The 22,803-nt window shown below is 58.4% G+C and overlaps 1 protein-coding gene across 1 annotated transcript in view; it reads right to left on the minus strand.

Moving 5' to 3' along the window:
- The window catches only part of LAMC3 (laminin subunit gamma 3), a 72,147-nt gene that overhangs the window by 7,040 nt on the left and 42,304 nt on the right, over positions 1-22,803 (minus strand). Inside the window, exons 13-26 of the mRNA XM_006164351.1 lie at positions 21,849-22,041; positions 21,596-21,714; positions 15,864-16,082; positions 13,526-13,714; positions 9,957-10,202; positions 9,086-9,239; positions 8,359-8,501; positions 7,693-7,871; positions 6,340-6,481; positions 5,042-5,247; positions 4,598-4,674; positions 3,499-3,633; positions 2,017-2,164; positions 836-985 (exon numbers count right to left, since the gene is read on the minus strand). Of these exons, the coding sequence (XP_006164413.1) occupies positions 836-985; positions 2,017-2,164; positions 3,499-3,633; positions 4,598-4,674; positions 5,042-5,247; positions 6,340-6,481; positions 7,693-7,871; positions 8,359-8,501; positions 9,086-9,239; positions 9,957-10,202; positions 13,526-13,714; positions 15,864-16,082; positions 21,596-21,714; positions 21,849-22,041 (2,300 nt within the window). The remainder of the gene's footprint in view (positions 1-835; positions 986-2,016; positions 2,165-3,498; positions 3,634-4,597; positions 4,675-5,041; positions 5,248-6,339; positions 6,482-7,692; positions 7,872-8,358; positions 8,502-9,085; positions 9,240-9,956; positions 10,203-13,525; positions 13,715-15,863; positions 16,083-21,595; positions 21,715-21,848; positions 22,042-22,803) is intronic.

Below are 22,803 nucleotides of genomic sequence, written 5' to 3' on the forward strand. Positions count from 1 at the left end.
GCCTGACTTGGGTCATCAGACAAACGTCAGACCCTGAATTTGTCTCCCAAGAAGATGCCTGTCCATTGAGGCTGGAGGACACTGGGACATGAGAACTAAAGGGAGATGGGCCACTGAACGTTCTTTTCAGAATGCTGCCATGCCTTGGCCAGGGGGTGTGAAATAGCCAAGGTGCTTATTTTAAAAATAATTTTTTAGAGAAAGATTTTTGCTACAGGGCACGTGCACTTGCTGGAAAGACAGAGAGATAGCGAAAAATTGCCCCCAGGGAGGATGGCCACACCATAGTCCTTTCTCCTCCATTTTCCTCTCAGGATCTTGGGTACGCACGCACACGTACTGGCATGAATTTTAAGCTGCCATGTCCAGGACTTGAATTGCAGTCAACTACATGGGAGTCCAGAGACGTAACCTTTATGCCACCTGTTTGTCCTCAATGTGTTTATTTTTTAATAGCCAGAGGGCACCTGCACTCTCCAGAGAGAGGCAGAGAGGGAGGGAGAAAGCTCCCCAGTGGAGCACAGCTACACCACAGTCCCTCCTCTGTTTCTCCAGACCATCAGGAGTTTGGACATGCATGCACACACGCCTGGTGTGTTTTTCAAGCCACCAGGGCTAGGATTTGAATTGCAGTCAGCCAGGTGGGACCCAGCTCTCCTGACCACTTTGCTGGTCTATCAGCCTGTCCAAGCTGGCTCTTTTCAAACTTCCTCTCGGGAAGTCGCCCCTGGCTCAAGCTGCCTCTGAGGCTCTCAAGAGTTCTTCTCCTTCCAGCAACATGTAAGCCTGGTCCCCTGACCTCCAGGTAAAGTTCATTCCAAGGACAGCAGCTGACCTGCACAAGAGGCTCTGTCTTCTGCAGCACCACCTGGGCAGGAGCCTGGAGGGCCTGGGCAACCTCTGTGACCACGCGCTCCCTCGAAGCAACTGTCCTCTCCAGGGCCATCACCTTCAGGGCCAGGTCCCTGGCCTGGGACATCTGAGGCTGCAGGGAGATGGGGGGCTCAGACGGGAAGCTCGGGGGCAGGTCGTTTACTGGGAAGAGGCACAAGCGTCAGCCCCTGGTTGCTAACCCACAACCCAAGCCTCATGCCCCTGGAAAACCCAGTGCACGTCCCCGATGGCCCAAGTACACTGGAAGCCCCAGGGGCAAGAGCAGGGGCTGGGCTGTGGGGTACCTGGGAGGCAGAGGGGCCAGGGGGAGAGAGGCCAGGCTGGTGAACGAAAGCTGAGGGGCAAATGAGTCACCCGGGGCTGATTCCAGACCTCTCACCCTGTCTTGTTTAGAGGATGGCTGACCTCCCTGACCTGCATTTCCTCACTGCAAAGTGAGACTCCTTCCCCAGACCCACGATCCCTTAGTGGAAACCTTGGGTTAGGCCTGCTTTGGACGGGAGAGGAGCAGAAGCAGGCAGTGCTGCACGTTGTCCACAGCCTTAGCCGCATCTGAAGCAGAGCCCGGGTCACCTGCACCATCCGTGTATTCCTCAGCGTACACGGTGGGAAGAGCTCAGACTCAAGGAGGTAGCCTTGGGCTGCCAGCTAGGTTGGGTTTTGTCCCAGATGCATTTCTGTAAGCTCGCTGCTTTCTCCGAGTGCAGTGTCTGAGCTTGGGGATGTCAGGACTACTGGACAGACACGATGGGCCTGATTTATTCCCGAGGTGATGAGCAGGGGGATGGACGCACCCCTGCGCATTACTCAGAACCCCCACCCAGCCCCCATGGAAGCAGCCCCGAGAGAACCTAATGGGCACCTGAGGCTTGGAGGGAACGCCTCGGCCTTCACCTGGCGTCATTACTAAGGTCGCTGTGAGGGAGAAAGGTTGCCAGCCTTCACAGTGTCACAAGGGACAAGGCGGCTGAGCGCTGCCTGCCAGCCCTGCAGGGGGGTATCTCATCTTAATCAGCTGGGTACAGTTACTGTAAAGCCCAGGCCTCGGCCCAGGCCCCACTGGCTTCTCCGGCGGCTAGGCCTCCGCGACCCCCACGTCGAACCCAAGGACACAGGGCTGACCGTCGCTCCTGGGGCAGTCAGCGTGGCCAGGCGCGGGGCCGCATCTGCGCCGACTTGCTGCACGGCGGCTAGCACCCTCTCGGCTTCAGGCAGCTCCTCTGCCACAGCCATGCCCAGTGCCTTCTGGGCTGCCTGGACCTCCTGGTACCTGGGAGGAGACAGAGGCCAGGGGCCCACGGATCAGGGAACGGGCTGTCCCTCCCCATGGCTGCCTGGCTCTGGGCTGGAGCCCCTGACTCACAAAGGCAGAGTGGTCCTCTGTGGGTCAGGACCCAGCAGCTGGCCTCACAAAGTGGCCACTCGGCGGCTTTCCCAGGCCCAGAACACAGTGACGGGACCACGTCCTGTCCTGTCCTTCTATCTGGTCATTCTTTCCTGAAAGGGATCCTGCATGGTCTGCGCCCAGGAGCCCCGTGTTTGGCAAGCGTCTGCCCCTCTGGAAGACTGAAAGGGAAATGCCTGGTGGTGTGAGGAGCTCAGTGGCCGAGCCCTGTCCCAGCTCCGCGCTCACTGGTGGCCTGTGTGTTGCTCTCCGCCAGCACGTGGAGGCCCAGGGCCGCATCACCGCTACGGGCACTTCAGCCCTGAGGCCTGTGGCTCTGTAATCAGCCAGCTGGGATGGTTTTCCCAACCTGCCGAGTCATCCGCAGCAAGGGTGGCTTACCGTGGGCACCCCTCGGCTGGGGACTCCCAGCTTCCGTTCTACTCCTCACCATGTCTCAGAGAGCCAGCCCCCCGCCCCTGGAATAGGTCACGTGACCTCACTCAGCCATGCCAACAGGTTCAGGGCTGGACACCTGATCTGAGCCAATCAGATTCTTTCATCTAGGAACATTGCCCCGAGCTCAGCGAATGTTGATGGGTCTCCACTGACCCTTGAACTGAGAGGGACAGACGGGGGCACCGGGAGCAGAGGGGCAGAGGTGGCTGGTCTGCAGAGGAAAGGTGGGCGCTGTACCAAGGAGGGGAGGCTGCCCTCGACCTTACCGGGGGAGGGCACACGGATGCTGAATCCTGCCACTGACCGGGAAACCTGTCATCACACGATGTCGGACCCTGAACTCATCTCCTGACCAGGGGCCCGTCCCACTGGAGCTCGGAGGACACCGCAACACAAGAACTAAAGGGGAGGCGGAGCCGGAACGCTGCCACGGCTCGGCACGTGAAGAGCGGATGTCGAATAGCCGATGCGTTTGTTCATATTTCTAATCGTCAGATGGTGTGCACACTTGCCAGAGAGAGACAGACAGATGGGGAACACCCCAACGGGGCTGCTCGGGTCCTGGAGCTTGTCCCTTCTCCTAAGAGCCTGAGCTTCACCCCGGCCATTAGTGGGTTTCTGTGCCTCACCACTGAGTAGGCCCCAGACCAGTGGCCCCACTTCGAGTAGGACACGAACCCCACACATCCCGACCGGCCACAGAGACCTGGATCCAGCAGCTTCTGGCTAAGCCCTGTAGGCCCCAGTGTGGGTGGCCTCACCTGTCCTCCAGCTCCCGCTGTGTCTCCAGGGCCACACGACCCTCCACCAGGCTCCAGAGGAGCACGTAGCTCGTGTTGGAGGCCAGCAGGGCCCGTCGGGCTGTGGCTTTGATCTTGGTGGCAGTGTCTCTGTGGCTGAATGAGAAGACCCCCCGACATCACCAAGAGCTCACACCCTACTGCGCAGGCCCCTCGCTGTCCCAAATGGGGCACAGTGACAAGGACGGACTCCTTTCTACCCCTCTGCCTAACGGTGAGGGCGGACCGGAGTCCGTGCCTGCTGTCCTGGGCCTTCCCTCACATGCGAAAGCATCTCCGTTTGGCCCTCATTAGACAGTAGACATAACAGCCTGGGTTTATCTGTCGAGCTGCGTGTTCTCAAGCCAGTCACTGTACCGCTGTGAATCTGCATCCCCCTCTATAAATGAGTCTAAGGTCTCTCGAGTTTAGCCAATGGGGAAATTGCTGCAGATCTTAAACCGCTTCAAAAAGGCAGGGGATGAATAACCCAGAGGTCTCCAGTTGGTGACCAGATAAACGAATGTGGCATATCCGCCAGTGGAATATTACTCAGCCAGAAAAAGGAAAAGCGCTGACCTGTGCTACAAGGTGGAAGAGCCTGGAAAACATCCTGCCGCGTGACAGAAGCCACACACCTCACAGTTTGTCTCCTTGAAATGCCCAGAACAGGCAAATCAAAGGAGATCGGTGGTTGCCAGGGCTGGGACGTTGAACGATGGGGAGTGATGGCAAATGGGTGTGGGCTTGCTGTGGGGTGATGGAAATGCTCTAAGATCAACTGCAGGGGAGGCAGTGTAGCCCGGTGAACAGCCGAGACCAGGAGGTGTGCAGTATGTGAGTTACAGCTCATACAGCTGTGACGACAGACGAGCCTGCGCACCCTCCCCATTGGCTCTGGCCCACACCCTGGCTTCCCTCTCCCTGTCACCCCCGATGGGGCAGTTCTCGGACTCACGTGGTCTCCACTGTTGGGTGGGAGTGCCTGTGGGACTGACCTTGACCCTGGAACTACCCGGAGAAGGGCTGGGCTCCCTGGAGACTGTGGGCACCTCACCCTGCCCTGGGGCCTGGGACTCACCTTCTGGCGAGAGCACGGGCCTCCGTGGCCAGATGGCTCCAGTAGGTGGGCTGGCCGGGCCCTTCCTGAGGAATCACCTGTGGAGGGAAGAGGAAGGGGAGGAACTGACAGCCCGTCCCTGGAGGGCCAAGGCTACATCTGGCCAGCTGTGGGGCAGAGGTAGACGGTGCCAGGCATTTGACAGATGCACAAAGCTAGCCGCCAAGCAGGGGCCCAGGGGACGGAGGCCTAGACGCAGAAACACCAATGACGAGGCCGCCAGCCCTCCCAGCTCATTCGCTGTCCACTCAAAATCCGCCTCGTCCCCTGCAAAGGCATCTCACTTCATGGGGGAGGGGGAACACTGCAAGGTCCAATTTTGCAGACCCTGAGCCCAGGGTCACTGGGTCAATGGTGGGGCCAGGGCAGGGAGCAGCCCCAGGCTGTGTGAGAGGGGCTGGGTACCAGAGACGCCAGGACGGTGGCTGCGTGTAGGATCTCCTCCTCTGAGGACACCAGGGCCGCCTCCAGATCTGCCACCCACGCGCAGGTCTGCCGGGCCCCAGCCTGGGCACAGTGGGCACTCTTGGTCAGAGCCTGCATCTGCTCCTTGGCGGCCTTCACAGCACCCTCGAGGCTCGTCATCTGTTCCAGGAAGGCTGCCTGGGTCCCTGTTGGAAGGCCACAGCCCAGGGGTCACTGAGTGGTTGAGATTTCATACCCCTGGGGGCTCCCACCTGTGCCACCAGCCCTGAGCACCAGGTATTTTCAAAGCCAAAGTCTCCCCAAGGAGACTTTTTCTTTTCCTTCTTCTTTTTTTTTTTTTTTTTGGAGAGGTTTTTGCTATAGGGTGCGTGTGCTCGCCAGACAGACAGACAGAGACAGAGAGACAGAGAGCGAGAAATCACCCCCCAGGAGGGATGGCCACGCTGCAATTCCTTCTCCTCCATTCTCCTCTTGGGATCTTGGGCACGCACGCACACGCGCCCGGTGTGAGTTTTAGGCCACCGGGTCCGAGATGCGAACCATGGTCGACTACTTGGGGGTCCAGCGACATAGCCATTACGCTAACTGCTGGTCCTCCTCAAGGAGACTTTTTAAATTTTTACCAGAGGTACAGAGAGAGAAAAAGTGAGAAAGCAAGCTGCCAGGTCCAGGACTCGAACCATGGTTGGCCATGTAGGAGTCTAGCGCCCTTAACCACCATGCTACCTACCGGCTCCTCCTTCTTATCCACTTATTTAAGTGCTGAGCACTGTGCTGCGATGTGGCAGTGGGCAAGAGGGGGCCGGACAGTGGCACAGCGGCAAAACTCGACACTCCCCTGATCCACATGGGAAGGTTCCTGGTTTGAGTCCAGAGACCTCCCAGAATACGCATGTGTCCACACTCGGGGGCTGGGGAAGCTTGAGGAGGACGGCAGTGTGCAGGCCTGGCTGGGGTGTTGTCTCTCTGCCTCTCTCTCACTCATGGAAGAAATCATTAAAAACCGAAAAACAGCCAAGAATCAAGACAGCAGTTCCTCGTGTCGGCACCTGGGACTGTGTTTGAGGCTTTCGCAGAGAGTGAGTAAATGAATGACCCCAGCCCTGCCCTCTCTGAGCTGGCAATCCAGGCAGGGCAGGGGCGTGTAATCAAGTTACAAGTGCAGGTGCCGGGACATTAAAGGAGAGGCCCTTGGGTGGCAGCGCTGCCCCCAGGAACTCAGGCTGAGGGCCCCACAAGGGCACATGACCAGGGGTCTCCCAGACCCTCCCCCTTACCTTGCAGCAGGTAGTGGCTCTGATAGATGTCTCCCCGGGGGGCCTCTCCCTGCAGAATATCCAGTGGTCCCCAGGGACTGCCACAGTCAGACCCCTGCAGCCACCCCTCCATCAGGGTCAGCTGGGTCTTCAGCTTGGCTGCCTGAAGGGGACAAGGTGTGTATGAGGCTGGTGGCCTGGAAATCCTGCCAGGGCACCTCCCCTGGCGTCAGCCCAGCCTGCCCTCAGAGAGGATTCCCCTCTCCAAATCCTACCCTGGGCCTCAGAGCTAAGGGGCCCCACTCCTCTAAAAGCCTAGCCTGCTCACCCCAGTGTAACTGCTTCCTTTCTCACACTTACAGCACCTGACACTCAGCTGACCACACCTCTGTCCTCTGCAGGGGCTGGGGGGCACGAGGGGCCCCAACTGCCGTGTTCTCTGCTTTGCTGGGATGTGGCACAGAGCAGGCCCACCGTAGGTACCGGCTAACTCGGTATGCTGGCAACGTCCCCAGCCCCGTTCCGGCAATCACATGGTTGGGAACTACAATTCAGCGCACGCACCAGGAGCCAGCAGCGGCACAAGTACCCGCCACACCCAGCTCTGTTCATCCCTGGCCACAGCCCTGCCCTCACGCCGGAGCCCTGGATGCTCTGAAACCCACATGGCTCCCTGTCCTCACTTGATGGCAAAGTTCGACCTGAACTCAGCTGGCCGCAAAGCTGTCCTGCAGAAGGCTACTTGTGGTCTTTACACACTTGCTACAGATTTTTCTGCAGGAAAAACGGTGGATTTCATTATAGGGGTTGGCCTGTCTACTGCTGGTACTCAACCCTGTGCAAACACTCAGGGCAGATCTTACCCCACTTTTCTTAACAGCAGACCTCTGGAAATCTGGCCCTGCCCGCTGCTTCTGCTCAGGGTCTGGTCTAGCTCCATCGTGAAGGAAGAGAGACCCTGAGGCCTACCAAGGCCTCTGCCTGCCCGGGGAGTCCTGAGGGGTAACTCTGGGTTCGGGCTCGGGCTCTGTACCACACCCCTCCTTGCGGGTCTCCCTGTGCCCTAGGACGGGCAGTGCCTCCTCCTGACCCTCCTCACAAAGGGTCACCTGTGCTCTCAACCCCCGCTGAGCTTGACCGAGTACGAGACTGGTCCTGGGGGCGGATGGGTGATAAGAGTCCCTCCCTCCTGTGCTCAGAGCAGGGGAGAGGGTTGAGCAGGGTTAGGGCTGAGTGGGTTGGCAGGGCCAGGAGCTAGGCAGGCATCACAGGCCTGAAGTCACGCTGAGCAGGCAGTTCTGGGCATGGCACAGGGTGGCACACCCAGGGGGCCCAGAGTGGATGTGCCTGAATGGTCCAGGCATGTGGGCTCACCTCCTCCTTCACCAGGGCGTAGCAGGGTGGGCACTCCTGGCAGCGCGTGCCCCCCTCCGTAAGGAAGAAGTTGTCTCCGCAGCGGTCACACTTGTAGCCCACGAAGCCGGGCCTGCACACGCACGTGCTGTTCGCGTGGCACTGGGCCGAGGCGGCGCCCAGCGGGGAGCACCTGCAGGCTGGAGGGCCAGTGGCCGTGGTTGCTGGGTGCCTGCTGGTCGCCCCCGTGCCAGGAGCTGCCCTCCGCCCCTGGATCCCTGCACCCTCACACCTGTCAGCTCCCAGAACCCCTGGGGCAGCCTTAAATCAGATTCCTGGCTCCCTGGGAGACTGAGTCAGAGGCGAGGACTTAGACTCCTTAAAAGGTCCCTGGGGACCGGAGGAACAGCCAGGGCTAGGAACTGCCAGTACAGCCCAACTGTGAAGTGGGAGACCGAGGCCCCAAAAGGTAACCTCATGGGCTCAGACACAGGACCAGATTCCCAGCCGGTCAGGGGAGGTGGCCATTCCTCCAGGATCACGCTCCATGGCCCCACGGCCGCTCTCAGAGGCCTGCTTTGCGTCTGTCTGCCCCTCTCTCACTGCACCGTCTTCTCCTGGTCGTTTTTGGCAGGAGACCTCTGGCCCCTCCCTCCAGGCAGCCTGGAAAGGACCCAGCCTCCTTACCCCGGCAGCCCTTGGCAGAGAAGCCAAAGAAACCCAGCTGGCATCTGTCGCAGGCCTGGCCGGTGACACCGGGGCGGCAGGGGCACTGCCCAGTCTCGGGGTGGCACTGGCCCTCCTGGGAGCCCAGCGCGTGGCACTCGCAGCTGCGATAAGGGAAGGAACCGAATCCGAGGGACGCTCTGCCACTCCCAGCCCAGCCCCTGCGGCCCCTCTGCCGGCAAGCGCGGGGCTAGGTCAGTGCATGTCAGACGGCTTCCCCAGGCCGGGTACTGGGAAACACGTGTGTGGGGTGCCCGCCAAGAGAAGGAGAAAGGCTCTCAGGACAAATGAGTGTGGAGAGACTGTGTCCCTCTGCTGGGAAGACAAAATGCAATTAGCACGCTAAAGGCTCTGAGAAGTCTCGCAAGGAAGAAGCCTTGCTTCCCTCCGCAGTCCCCTAAAATCTCCCGCTGGTCTCTGAACACTAAGGCGCTGCGTGGCCAAAAGGCTGCCTGGTGATGGGCCTCGCTCAACAGGGACTGAGACCAAGCTGGCCCCTGCTCACTGGACATCCCTTAGGGCTGCTCATGGCGTGTGTCCTGGGCTGGCAGGGCCACGCATCTGTCACCACAGGGCCATCCCTTCGTCCTCTTTGGGTGAAGGGCAATGGGCCTGGGATGACATGGGCCCCTCCCTGGAGGCTCCCTGTACCTTCTTCCATCCCGGTGAGATGCCCCAGCCCACCTACCTCCGGCAGCCCTGCCTGGGCTGCAGGTCATAGAAGCCTGGGCTGCAGTGGCCGCAGTCCCGTCCGGTCACATGAGGCAGGCAGGAGCACTGGCCGGTCACCGGGTCACAGGGCGCCTGCTCACTGACGGAGCCCTCCGGGTTGCAGCTGCAGGCTGGGGCGGGGAAAGGTGTGGGGAACCATAGTGGGCATTCGTTCTCCCTTGGGGGTCCAGTAAAGGCAGACAAGATGGGGAACCCCTGGAGATGACTGACATGCAGCCCAGATTCCTAAGCCCCTTCTAGAAAGAGGCCCTAGTTCAAATCTCAGCCCTTTGCCGTCCTTGGACAGACAGCCCACGCTGGTTGTCAGAAGAGCCTGTCTGAGCCCCAGCAGGCTGCAGAGAAGGCCAGAACTCCCAGGGGTCACGGGCAGAGTCCACGCCACCGCCACCGCCAGGACAGCACCTTGCTCTGAGCCCTGCGGGCTCCACAGAGGGGGCAGTGCCCACAGGTGCCACGTGGGAGCGGGCTCCAGGAACTGTGGGGCAAACGTCGAACTTCTCTTCTGTGGAGCTCTTAGGAGCCTTCCCTGATCCCCAAGGGGGGGCAGAGCTGAGTGCGAGTCCGGGCAGCAGGGAGGAGATGGGGCAGGAGCATCTCAGCGGAGGCTCGGCCTGACTGGAGGCCCGAGGCAGGGGAAGTACCCAGGACTGGTTTGTGAGGTCTCTGAGCTGAGGGCGAAGAGCAAACCCTTACGCTCTCTAGACAAGGGGTCCGAGACGGGGAGTGACCGTCTGAGGCCACACGACAGAAAGGCCGCCTGTCTGAGTCCCGAGCCAGGGCAGGGAGGGAGCCCCGGGGGTCCACCGAGCTCCAGGGTGGGTACTCACGCACACACTTGTCTGCAGGCCCCGGGGCCAGGGCGCTCCCATGGAAGCCATCCTGACAGCGCTCACAGTGGGCACCTGTCGTGTTGTGCAGGCAGCGCAGGCAGCGGCCAGACAAGGGGTCACAGTTGCCCACGGCATTGGGGTCCACATTCCCGCTGCACTGGCATCGGTGGCAGGGCTGGGGCACCCCAGAGAGCCCCAGTGGGTCCCCAAAAAAGCCATCATCACAGATCTCGCAGCGCCGCCCTGTGTGAAGACAGCAGTGTGAGGATGCCCGTCAGCTGCACCCAGCGGGTGAGGGTGGGTGGGACGCAGGCCGGCACCCGGCACATCGCCCGCAGGGCAGCACATGGGTTCCGGCTCAGCCAGCGGTTGGGCTGGGGGCCTTGAGCAAGTTCTGTGCTTCTTTGAACCCAGGCTCTCCATCTGTCAAGTGGGGACAATAGCGGGGGCTACCTCAGAGGGCCAGGGTGGATCTGCTGCCATCACAGAGCCAGGCGTGCTAGCCCTGAGCAGCAGTCCCCACCCCTCAGTGTCACCATCATCTCCATTATCTTCAGCACCGTCACCAGCCCTCAATCGCCACTGTATCGTCACCCACCACCGTGGTCATCACCGTGATCCCTGTCACCTTCGTCATTGTGACCACTGTCTCCATCATCTTCACCACCATCTCGTCACCTCCAGTGTCATCGCCCACCACCGTGGTCATCACCGTGATCCCTGTCACCTTCACCTTCGTCATTGTGGCCACTGTCTCCATCATCTTCACCACCATCTCATCACCTCCATCGTCATCACCCACCACCGTGGTCATCACCGTGATCCCTGTCACCTTCACCTTCATCATTGTGACCATCGTCTCCATCATGACCACCATCTTGTCACCTCCAGCATCATCACCTTCGTCACTCTCCAGCGTCATCACCCACCACCGTGGTCATCACTGTGATCCCTGTCACCTTCATCATTGTGACCATCGTCTCCATCATGACCACCATCTTGTCACCTCCAGCATCATCACCTTCGTCACTCTCCAGCGTCATCACCCACCACCGTGGTCATCACTGTGATCCCTGTCACCCTCGCCATCATCATCCTGACCGATACCTCCATCATCATCTTCATCGCTATCTTGGTCATCACCTTCATCTTCTTCGTTGTCACCACCCAGTGTCACTGTCACCCTCCTTTCCATCGTGCTCTTCCTCAACTCGCCGTCGTCTTCCCATGCAGTCCTTGGCCTTTTGCCCGTCTGCCCTCGTGGGTTCCGAACTCCCTCTGGCTCTCATTTCAGACTCCTGGCCCACTTCCTGGGTCTGCGCCGGGGCTGCTCATCTTCCGGCCTCGGGGGCTCTGTGAGCCTCAGAAGAGCTGCTATGGAGGAAGGCCTTGGGGACAGCAGCCTCAGAGACCCACTCTGGACACATGGGCATGAAAGGATGCAGCTGTACTCCACATGTGTGCCACGCAGCGCCCGCCATCCCAGGTGGGCACAGCCGTCTGCCTTTCTCCAGAGGGTAGAGGCGTCGGGGTCTACAGGCGTGAACAGCAGTGGGGCCCCTTGCAGGTGGTGAGGTGGTGGCACGTCGGTCCCCTGGCTCCCAGGGCCCCTTGAGGGTGGTGAGGTGGTGGCACATCGGTCCCCAGGCTCCCAGGGCTCCTTGCGGGAGGTGAGGTGGTGGCACATCGGTCCCCTGGCTCCCAGGGCCCCTTGCGGGAGGTGAGGTGGTGGCATGTCGGTCCCCTGGCTCCCAGGGCTCCTTGCGGGAGGTGAGGTGGTGGCACGTCGGTCCCCAGGCTCCCAGGGTTCCTTGCGGGAGGTGAGGTGGTGGCACGTCCAGTCCCCTTGCTCCCATGCAACTTCATGTCTCACTTTTTTTTTTTTCTGGCCAGAGGGCATTATGCTTGCCAGAGAGAGACAGAGAGACATATCACCCCAGAGGCCTGCCGGGACACACGGAGGGACTAGTTCTCACTGAGCACCTTCCAACACGTCCGAGTCCCGACACACAAGTCTCTGTGGTGCCCAAACTCTGGCACCCTCAGGTCTGCCTCAGCCCCAGTTGGTCTGAGCTTCTCTAACTGGGTGGCTTCCCTCATGTCGACAGGCCAGCAGGACCACAGCCAGGAACCAGAAAATGTGAGGAAGGTTCTGGAAACAGGGGCCGCATGAAGGCAGGGTGAGGAGCAGGGTCCTAAGGAGGGAACTCCATCCCTCAGCTCTTGGGCTCCCTGCCAAGGCCTGTCCACGCAGCTGTGCTGGCTGCGGGCCGCTTCAGAATGGCCCTGTGAGGCAGGGTGTCCAGGAGGACAATGTGAAGCCAGGTGTCCAGGGACCTCGGAAATGCCATGCTAAGCAAAACAAGCAGATTCAGAGGGACAGGTATCATGGGGGTCCACCGTGAGATTCCCGGGATAGTCAAATGGACAGACAGAAAGGACAGGTGTTACCAGGGCTGGGCTGGGGACCGCTGAATGGTAAATCTCACAGGGGCAGGGCCTGGGGTGACGAGAAAGTTCTGGAAACAGAGGCTAGTGATGGTTACACAGCACCGCAAGTGCACTTACTGCCACTGAGTTGTACACATGAAAATGGTTAAAACGGCAAACTTGTGCGATATTTACTGTGCTAAAAATGAATAATGGGGTCAGCTAGAAGCTATTTAGTCGTACGTTATAAACAGGTGAAATGCAGAGTAGGTGAGTAATACCTCAGTAAAGCTGTTTTTTTAAAAGATTAAAAAACGTCTTGCCAGAGGGTGCATGCACTCCTCAGAGCGCCGAGAGATGGAGTGAGGGGGGTTTGGCCATGCCACAACCAACCCCTTCTTTTCCATCTCTCCCTTCTGTTGGGGATTAGCATGCACGTGTGCTCAGCATGTTTTTCTTTTCTTTTCAGATGTATTCAATTTTATTTATTATTATTATTATTTCATTTGCGATAGGGCACATGCGCTCACCAGAGAGAGAGAAAATGAGAGTTGAGAGTCGAATCACGGTCAGCCAGTGGGAGTCCAGCACCTTAACCACCACGCCGCCTGCCGGCCCCCGGGACGGTTTTCAAGCTGCCTGGGCTGAGACTCAAATCATAGTCGGCCATGTGAGATCCAGCCCCCTTAACCACTAGACCATGAGGCAGGCCCCACAAAGGTGCTTCTTAAAAAGTCAAATGTCTAGGCTATCTCTAGTCCTGGAGTGGGGGTGAGAAACGGGAGAGGCCTTGGACAGAGATGGGGAGCCTGCACTTCACACACCACCTGCTGGGAGTTTTCAACGCCCAAGTTTAACCAGGATTTCCACCTGGTCCTAGCTGGGTACAGACCTTGTCAGGGAGACGGACCCTGAGACTGCACCTCGAACTACCAGTCAGGCTCTGCGGGGCCAGCAGCCGAGGAGACGGGTATTCTCAAAAGCTTCCCTGGACACACCCAATGTGGCACCCATGGCAGCCCGGCTGGGACTCAGCGTGCCCCGAGGTCATGCCTGCCGCCCCAAGCTGGGATCTCCCTACCCGGAGCTCAGGGTGCAGGCAGGACACTGGAGATGTGTCTCCCGGGGGCACTCACCTCTCTGGCCCGGGGGGCAGTGGGTACACACCACCTCTTCACTCCCGGGGAGCATCGTGCAGGCTGACTGTCCAGGGCATGGGCAGGGCTGGCAGGCGTCGGCCTGGCCCGTGAAGGGGTTGCCATAGAAACCAGGCAAGCAGCGCTCACAGGACGGGCCCTCGGTGTGGTGGCCACACAGGCAGATCCCTGAGGGGTAAGACAAGCACCTGCTTACCCCCACGTGGGCCAGGAATGGCCCAGATGGCAACATCCCATGGAGAGGTCCGGAGCACGTCCGCACAGGAGCAGGCTGGGAGGTCCCGGAGCGCGTCCCGCACAGGAATGGGCTGGGAACCTTCCGAGGCTGAGGCAGCAGGCGGGGTGAAGGGTCCAGGTCCGGAGCCGACACCCGGGTTCACACCCACTGCTCACTGATGCCCGAGTCTGGGCAAATCGTCTAACCCTCTGCCTCGGTGTCCTCACCTGCGAAATGGAAATAACGGCCCAGAGGGTTTTCACCGGGACTGAGCAGCCGAGCACTCAGGGTGCCTCGTACGCTCTCGGGCGCACGCACGTGACTCCTGGCTGGTCGCTGCTGCTCTGTATTCCCGAACCTCTCTGCTCCACAGGCGACGCAGCTGGCGGCCGCCCTCACGCCACTCTGCTTCTCTCCCACCTCCATGCCCTCTTAACTTCAAGGGACCGAAAGAAAGAGGGACTCGCCCAAGGAGTCAAGGACCCAGGATTCTGGCCTTGACGTGGCTCTGCAGAGGCACCCCAATGGGCTCTGTGGGGACTCGGAGGCTGCCTGGTCTGAGAACGCACCCCATCTGTGTCTTCCAGTTTCCAAAGCCGGGGGATTCTGCAACCCCCCTCTCCAGCCCAGCAGCACCCAAGGTCTGCTCAGAGACCCAGGCACCTGGGAAGGGAGCTGCCCCTGCCAGGGACAGTGGGAGAACCCGGCTAAGAAGGGGTTCACGGAGATCACCACTGTCAGGAGGCCCCAGCAGCTCCCGGCAGGGCTGTGCTGAACAGGGGGAGCGTGGGACCTAGGATGACAGGCACAACCAGGTGCTCCTGCCTGGGCCCAGCACCCCCAGGCTCGTTTCTCGCCCCAGTCTGGGCAGCAGTGCCTACCCTGCCCGTTTCACAGACAGGGACTTGGCCTAACTGAGCCGGAAGTCACGGCACGACCAAGGGCCTGTGGGGTGACATATCAGCCGCTTCTCATGGGACCTTCCGCATCCTTGATAGGTGCCCCTGCAACGCCATATCCGGGTTCCATTCGCAATGTCTGCGAGGGGAGGAAGGGAAGGCACCCCCATGTTTCGTGAGGACTCCCGGCTAGGCGTGCTGACTCCCCGCTACCGTCTGTTCAGAAAGAAAGAAAAAGTCTGAGCAGGCCCTGCCCTTCCGAGAGCTCCTGCCTGCTTGCCTCAGGGGGGCGGCACACATCCCGGTGTGAGGCCCGTGGTGTGGGGTGCAGAGAGACCTGGGCTCAGCCCTTCCTGGCCTGTCCTCCACCAGTGGGGCCCAGGAGCTGCTAGTGGTCAGCTTCCAGGGCAGTCCAGGCTGGTGGGAGGAGCCGTGCTGCCACCTACTGGCCGTGCAGCTGCCCTGCACCTTAGGGCCTGACAGATGGGACAAGGAGGGTGCTGGGACCCGCAGGGCTTTCTGCAGGAGTCAACGATGGAGAGTCTAACGGGGGGTTGAGCCCGTGGGGAACCTGATGGCCCTACTTTATTATTTCCCAGCAGTCCATACAGCAGGGACTTTCATCATCTGCATCTCCCCTGGCAAGTCCGGTTAGCCATGGCTGAGCTGTGGCTCCAGCCAGCCCTGCCTGCTCTTGGAGCCTGGGTGGGGTGAATGCTGCCGTCACCCCACTTCGCAGGACAGAAAGCAGGCTGGGGGGTGGTGACGGCCCAAAAGCCAAGCCACAAGGGGTGAAGGTGGCGGGCCTATGGCTGAGGGCTGAACCACCTGTGTGACCCGCGCCTCCCACCTCCACCACCCACACTCTAATCCTTTGCCCCCCCTACAGGGCAGGATCCCCTGAGGTCTTTCTGCTCCTTCATGGGAGGAGGAGGGCCCACCCAGAGGGAGGGTGGTCCCGGACAAACGGCCCACAGAGCAGCTGGCTTGAGGCCGTCAGGTGGTGCTCAGGTAAACCCCAGTCACTTACTAAAATAGGAGTTGCCCCAGCGGCAGCACGCAGCATGGCGGCTCAGTGCCCGCCCGTCCCACAGCTGCGTGGCCTCGTGCTGAGCCGGGGTGGCCCTGCTCGGGTCCGAACTCATCACACTGTCCAGGGTGCAGCCCAGGAGGCCTCAGGACAGGGCGCCGAGGGCCTCACCTGTGTTAGGGTCACAGGTGCCATGCTGGTTACAGGTGCAGGGGACACAGCTGGCGTAGGGACCGCCTTGGGGCGTCTCCCTCTTGTATCCTGGAGCGCAGGACTCACAGAACTGCCCCGTGTACCCCTTGGGACACGAGCACGTCTCCACCCAGGAAGCCGCTGGCGAGAGCCCCCGCTGGGCCGATGCCAGCCGGACTGCAGTCAGGAACACCGGCCCTGCGGGATGAGAAGAGAGTCAGGGAGCGGTCAGACCTCTCCCCAAATGTCCCTGCGTAACAGGCCCAGGATGAGGGTCTTCGAGAAGTTTATAGAAAGCCTGCATTCTGAAAAGGCTGTGCATAATTTCCTCTTTTTCACTAAATTTTGTTATAAAGCATGTATGTTGACTGGAGAGAGAAAAACTGACAAAGCACCCCATGGGGACAGTCCCGCTGCAATCTCTCCTCATCCTTCCTTCCTTTTGGGATTATGGGCATGCACACACACTCTCCTGGCACGTTTCTGAAGCTGCCAGGTCCGGGACTCGATCTCAGAGTCCGCCATGGGGGACCCAGTCATCTTAACCACCACACCACCAGCGGGCCCCTCGATTTTTTTTTTTTGCGCCAATATAAACTCATACTTTGACTCCATTTTCCCCAGATTATTTGAAGTCCCCTTGTATGTAAAGGCAGTTTATGAATCAATTACATAGTTTTTAAATAAAGGCACAGGGGCTGGTGCCATGGTCTAGTGGTTAAGGGAGCCAGATCCCACATGGCCGACCAGTGGTTGGAATTCTAGCTACAAAGGCTTGAAAACCATGCTGGGCACGTGTGTGCGGCCCCAAATCCTGACAGGACAAAGTGCAGGAGAGGGAACTGTAGTGTGACCTCACACCACCGGGGGGCGCTTCCGCCTCCTCAGTCTGTCTGATGAGACTAATGAATATAACAGCTCAGTAATTTCAATGTTTACTTTTAGTGAAAGGATTTTGATTAAAATGAAGCTACAGGGAATGTCGGAGAAATTTCTTACCTGCAAGGAGAGTGAATATTCTGTGTTTAAGTAAACTATGTGTGAATTTTTAAAAAATAATTACTTTTTAATTTAATTTTATTTATTTATTCATTTATTCTTAATTTGAGCAGAGAAAGACATAGCAAGATAGAGAGAGAGGGAAACTGAGAAAGCAAGCCACCAGGTCTGGGACTCGAACTGTGGTCAGCCATGTGGAGTGTCCAGTACCTTAGCTACCACACCACCTGCTGGTCCCCAACTATGTGTGAATTTTAAAAATAAACAAATCTGGGGACCAGCAGATAGCATAATGGTTACATCACTGGACTTCCACAGAGTCGACAATGGTTCAAGTCCCAGACCTAGCGGCTTAAAACTCACAGCGGGCGCGTGTGCGTGCGTGCCCAAGATCCTGAGAAGAGAATGGAGGAGAAGGGAGAGCGGCGTGGCCACCCCTCCTAGGGGGTCATTTCTCACTTTCTGTCTCTGACTCTCTCTGTCTCTCTGGCAAGTGCACACACCCTATCAAAAAATCTCTCTCAAAAAAGAAAGAAAGAAAGAAAGAAATCTGACATCTGAAATATGGTGTGGATGCATGAATACAAATTAGGAGGCTCAGCTCCTACTAATAGGGAAGGGCTCCTATCAGACCAAGCTTCCACAGAAAACAACCATCAACTCGGGTGAAACACAAAAACAACTTCCTGCAAACACCGGCGGCAGCGGGGAGGGTGAGGGCTGGCGCTGCTCATCAGAACTCAGACGAGGATAGCGGCTCCACAGAAAACCTGCCAGGATGTTTCAACGTTAGAACACACGGCCCTTGCCCTGTTGTTTCCGTTTCTAGGACGCTATCCTAGAGACACACGTGGACAAGGACACGAGGACCTTTATCTGAGGCCAGTCTCTATTCCCTGCAGCACGGTTTGCCATGGCGAAAACCGGAACGCACTGAAACGTCTGTCAACAGATGATGATTAAAACCGCGCAGAGCAGCTATACCAGGGAAGCAGACCCGGGGGACACGGGAAGCAGCCTTTCCTACGTGTAATGACAAGGAACGATCTCAGAGACACACTGTCAGCAGAAGAGGCACGCTCAGGGCACTGTACCATGCGCTCACATTTCCACAGTGAGCGAGACGTGAGCACAGACCCAGAAGGGTTGAGAGAGATGTGTCCCCAAATACTGGCAGTGGGAGTGGGAGGTTTGGGGGTGGAGGGGAGGGGGTGGTAGGCCCATCTGCCTCTCTGGGGCCCTGGCACCAGCTAGGTAATACCTGGTAACTGGATGTCGAGTGAATGGCACAGGGCAGGGACCAGTAGATGGCATAATGGTTACATCCCTGGACTCCCATAGTCGACTGCAGTTCGAGTCCTGGATCTGGTGGCTCAAACTCACACCAGGCATGTGTGCGTGTGTGCCCAAGATCCCGAGAGGAGAATGTTGGAGAAGGGACTGTGGTGTGGCCACCCCCCCTGGGGGGTGATTTCTTACTTTCTGTCTTTCTGTTTCTGTCTTTCCAGCAAGCACAAAAAAAATTTAAAAAACAAAACAAAAACAAAAACAGCCTCGCTTAAAAAATAACATTCCTGGGCAAAGGGGGAGAAGGTAGTCTGGCACTCTGTGGGGGCAGAGAGGCTGTGGGGCCCGGGGGACGAGGGCAGCTCAAGCACCCCCCAGGAGGAGAAAGGAAGACAGGACTGGGCCGGAGGGGAGGGGCTGCAGCCCTAGCCCTCGGACTTGAAGAGGGCCCAGGGAAAGCTTAGCATCTAAGCTAGAGGTCCTCAGAAGGAGCAACGGCGCCCCCCAGGAATCAAACCTGACGGCACTTGGGTCATCCTAATAACGGGAGGCAGGAGCCAGGCATGCCAGGATACCCCAACATGCCTGGGAACTCCCCATGTGACTGTCAAATGCCCCAAGGGAAGTTGGAGGGGCAGGGACCCCCTCTGCAGACGTTGGAGCCTCGACCCCAACTCCATTTGTGCACAGACACCAGCTGCTTCTGCATGTTCAAAGCATGTGTGCAACCGTGCAGGGCTGTGGCCCCTGGGAGTGGAAGGGAACACCGTGCTGTGTTTCGTTCGGAATTTTCCTGACTGTCACTCACCAATGGCGGCCTGGGGGCTCAGTCACCATGGTCACACACCCTCTTCTGTCCGTGGCCTCTCTGCAACTTCTCACTTACAGTGACCCAGCAGGTATTCGGTTACGATACTTTTGACTGTTTTCTTCTTGGCTAGAGGTGTATGTGCTTACCACAGAGAAACAGAGTGAGAGAGGAGAGAGCACTCTTCATGGGGATGGCCATGCCGCAATCCTTCTCCTCCATCATGCCCTCCTTTTCAGATTTTGGGTACACACGCACCTGCCTGCATGTTTCTCAAGTCATCAGGTCCAGGACTCGAACCATGCGGTCGGCCACGTAGAATCCAGCTGCCTTAATGACCACGCCATAATGCTTTCAAAATGACAGGGCCAAGGCCAGGAGATAGTGTGGTGGTTGGGGTGCTGGACTCCCACATGGCCAACCATGGTTCAAGTCCTGGACCCGGTGGGTTGCTTTCTCTCTAGTAGGTGTACTTTCTCTATAGCAAATTTTTAAAAATGATAATAATAAGTTAAATAATTCTTAGAAAAAAAATGACAGAGCCAGTTCCTAGCACAGTGGTTAAAGGAACCAGATCCCACACAGCCGACTGCAGTTTGAATCCTGAGGCCTGGCAGCTCAAACGTATGCCAGGCAAATGTGCATGCCCCAAATCCAGACAGGAGGGAAACCAGAGGACGGCAGGATGGCCACGCGCCGTTGGAGGCTACGCTCGCTCGCTCTCCCTTCCTGGTGAGCACACGCGCCCCCGGCAATTGAAAGGAATGAATGAATGAACGGCCACCAGGAAGGACTTAAAGAATAAGGGACAGTCGTGTTGAGCGGAACATCTGCCACCCGGTTTACAGCCTCACCACAGACCGACAGCTCCTGCCAAGGGTTCTGCCCCGACAGAGCAACGAAGCCAACCACCAAGATCAAGTAAGACCAAGTAAACCTTTGATTAATAAAGGAGCCCCCGGACCAGGCTGGCACAGCTGCTGACCCTCGCCCACCTGTGACCAGCCCAGCCTCAGTGTCTTCTGAGTGCCCTCACCACCGCCTGCCCGGTTGTGGTGGATCTCAGCCCTGCCTTTGTCCTGGCATGGCCACCCTGATTCTGCCCTGCCCTGTACTCCATCACGTAATGGCTTCTAGGCTTCTCGTCCCTCCGAAACCCAAACATCCTCAGGGAAGCTCTCGCCTCGCCCTACGTTTCCAGTGTGGTAGTGCCTGAGCACTGATGCCTTGGCTCATACAATCATTTTTGTATCGTTTCCTTTCCTTTTACCTATTCTGAGTGTCACAGTTACAACGCCATATTGTTGGTTAGTTTGTTTAATTTTTGCTAGTGTGTGCACACTCACTGGAGCAGGACAGAGAGGGAAAGTGAGACAGCACCCTCCAGGGAGGACAGCTCACTGCAATCCCTTCTCCTCCACACTCCTCTCAGAGTTTTGGGCGCACACACTCACCAGAGAGATAGAGACGGAAAGTGAGAAATCACTCGAGGGGATGGCTACGCCTTAATCCCTTCTCTTCCTTTCTCCTCTCAGGATTTTGGGCACACACGCACAAGTGCCTGGCATGAGTTTCAAATCGCTTGGTCTGGGACTCGAACCACCACTGACCAAGTGGAAGTCCAACGCCTTAACCGCTACACCACCTACTGGCCCCCTCAGTGTTTCTCAAGCCATCTTCCAAGTCCGGGACTCCAAGCGTACCATCAGCCCTGTAGGATTCAGCCACTTTAACCACCTTGCCACCAGCTGACCTGATGTGGTTTTTAAAATTGTGTGTGTGCAGGGAGGAGGGCAGCGGATGGCATAGCAGCTACGACACTGGACTCCCATACGGCCAGCCGCAGTTGGAATCCCAGACCCCTTGCTGGGCTGGGCACGTGTGTGCCCAAGGTCCTGGGAGGACAGTGGAGAAGGGATTGATTGCAGCATGGCCATTCCCCCTGGGGAGTGATTTCTCACTTCCCTTTCACTGTGTCTATAAGTCGTCTCCCACCCCCACCCCTAACCCCAAAAATCTTTAAAAAAAAAAAAAAAAAAGAGAGAGAGAGGACCTGATCTGGGGGTGGCTTACATGCAATACCACCAGTGAACAGCAGGGGTGCTGACCTCCCAGGGGCCCGGGTTTCCTGCAGCCAGCAGACACACAGGGCAAAGGATTCTGGGATGGAGGAGTGACCACACCTGTCCTTAGAGGTGTCCACCCTCAGGCCCCTCACCTGTCCAGCCCCAGTCATTGTCCTTTGTCACTATCCCTGTATTTTATTTTTAAAATAATTATTTAATTTTACTTATTATTATTATTTAATTTGTTATAGAACACATGTGCTCACGAGAGAGAGAGAGAGAAAGTGAGACAGCAAGCTGCCAGGTCTGGGACTTGAACCGTGGTTGGCCATGTGGGAGCTCAGCGCCCCAACTACCCGTCCACCTGCTGGCCCCCACTCCTGCTGGCTTTGGATGATCTTCCGCGATCTCTGAGCCTGAGTCCTTCTTGGTAAAGTGGGAACAGGGACCACCCTGCTGTGAGGGCTCAACAGGGCCACACAGACGGAGCCCAGCCGGTTCCAGGCCCTGATGACCGCTCGGTTCCTCGGGGCACAGGTCACCTCACTGACCTGAAGGGCTTGGGCTTCGGCCTCCGGCCCAGATGCGCAGAGCGGTCAGGTTGGCGAGGAGCCGCTGGAAGTGGAAGGGGGGCAGTGGGGGGTCCACGTCCTCAGAGGTCTCCTGCAAGCTGGCGGGGAGAAGTGGCCAGACAAGACGCCGATGTGGGCAGTGGTGCTGGGAACCTGGGTGTCAGTGGCAGCCCCCAAGCCCCATGGGGGCAGATGTGTGCCCAGCCCCTCTCTCGGGACGTAGGACTCTTACCGAAACCGGATCTGTGCCTCCCCTGGCTGCCCGGCACCCTGGGGGCCCGACAGGCTGGAGTGCTTCAGAGACAGGGCCAAGCCTGCCCCCTCCAGCCTCAGCTGCACCGGGAGTGGGGAGCCCCCGGGGGACACCTGGAGGGTCAGCGTGAGGGGCTGCCCATAACTGAGCCTCTGGTCTCCCAGGAACTTCTCTGAAAAGAGAGGGTTCGGGCAGTCTTTGAACAACTCATTTGATTTTCAATGTCTTTCTCGATTTCTCTGGCAATTACACACTCAGATGAGACAAGCCTGCAGCACGCAGACAAAGGCACCCTGCAAGGCAGATGGGCGTCCACACCTCCTCCCGCCCCGGGCCCACGGCTGCACCGCACCGCCTGGCCTACACTCTGCCGCCACCGTCTGGACATTCTTCACAACTTGGGGTTTGTGAGTGGAGTCTGCGGGGGCAAAGGAGTCGGTACAGGGACAGAGGCGACGCCGGCAGTGTGCACACCGTGTCACCCTCTGCTCGCTCACGCAGTGTTCGTGATGTGGGTGCGGAGAGGCCCACGGCGAGTGGGCAGGGGCGAGTCTCAGCCCTGGTGACCAGGCAGAGGCGCCACTTCCCATCTGAACCAGAACTGGACAGAGGCACAGGCATCGTGAGATGTGAGGACCGCGGCGCCTGCCCCAGCCTTCATCTGTGTCACTGGCCGCGGGACACAGGAGGGGACAATGGGCCCCGTGGCTCCTGTCATCCTTTTTGTCCGTCCTCACTCATGAGTGAGCCAAAGGCAGAAGGGGTGAGTGAGTCATGTGCACGTCAGGGAAAGAAACAGGCGGTGGGCACGGCGGGGATGTGCTGCTCAGGCAGTACTGGGTCCACGTGGGAGGTCCCAGGTTCGTATCCCGGTCGGCCTGTACACGCCAGGTGCAGGCCCATGATCCTGCTGGTTGGAAAGGCTGGGGTGGGG

This window comes from Tupaia chinensis, unplaced genomic scaffold (genome assembly GCF_000334495.1).
Source record: "Tupaia chinensis unplaced genomic scaffold, TupChi_1.0 Scaffold143602_1, whole genome shotgun sequence".
NCBI lineage: Eukaryota > Metazoa > Chordata > Mammalia > Scandentia > Tupaiidae > Tupaia > Tupaia belangeri.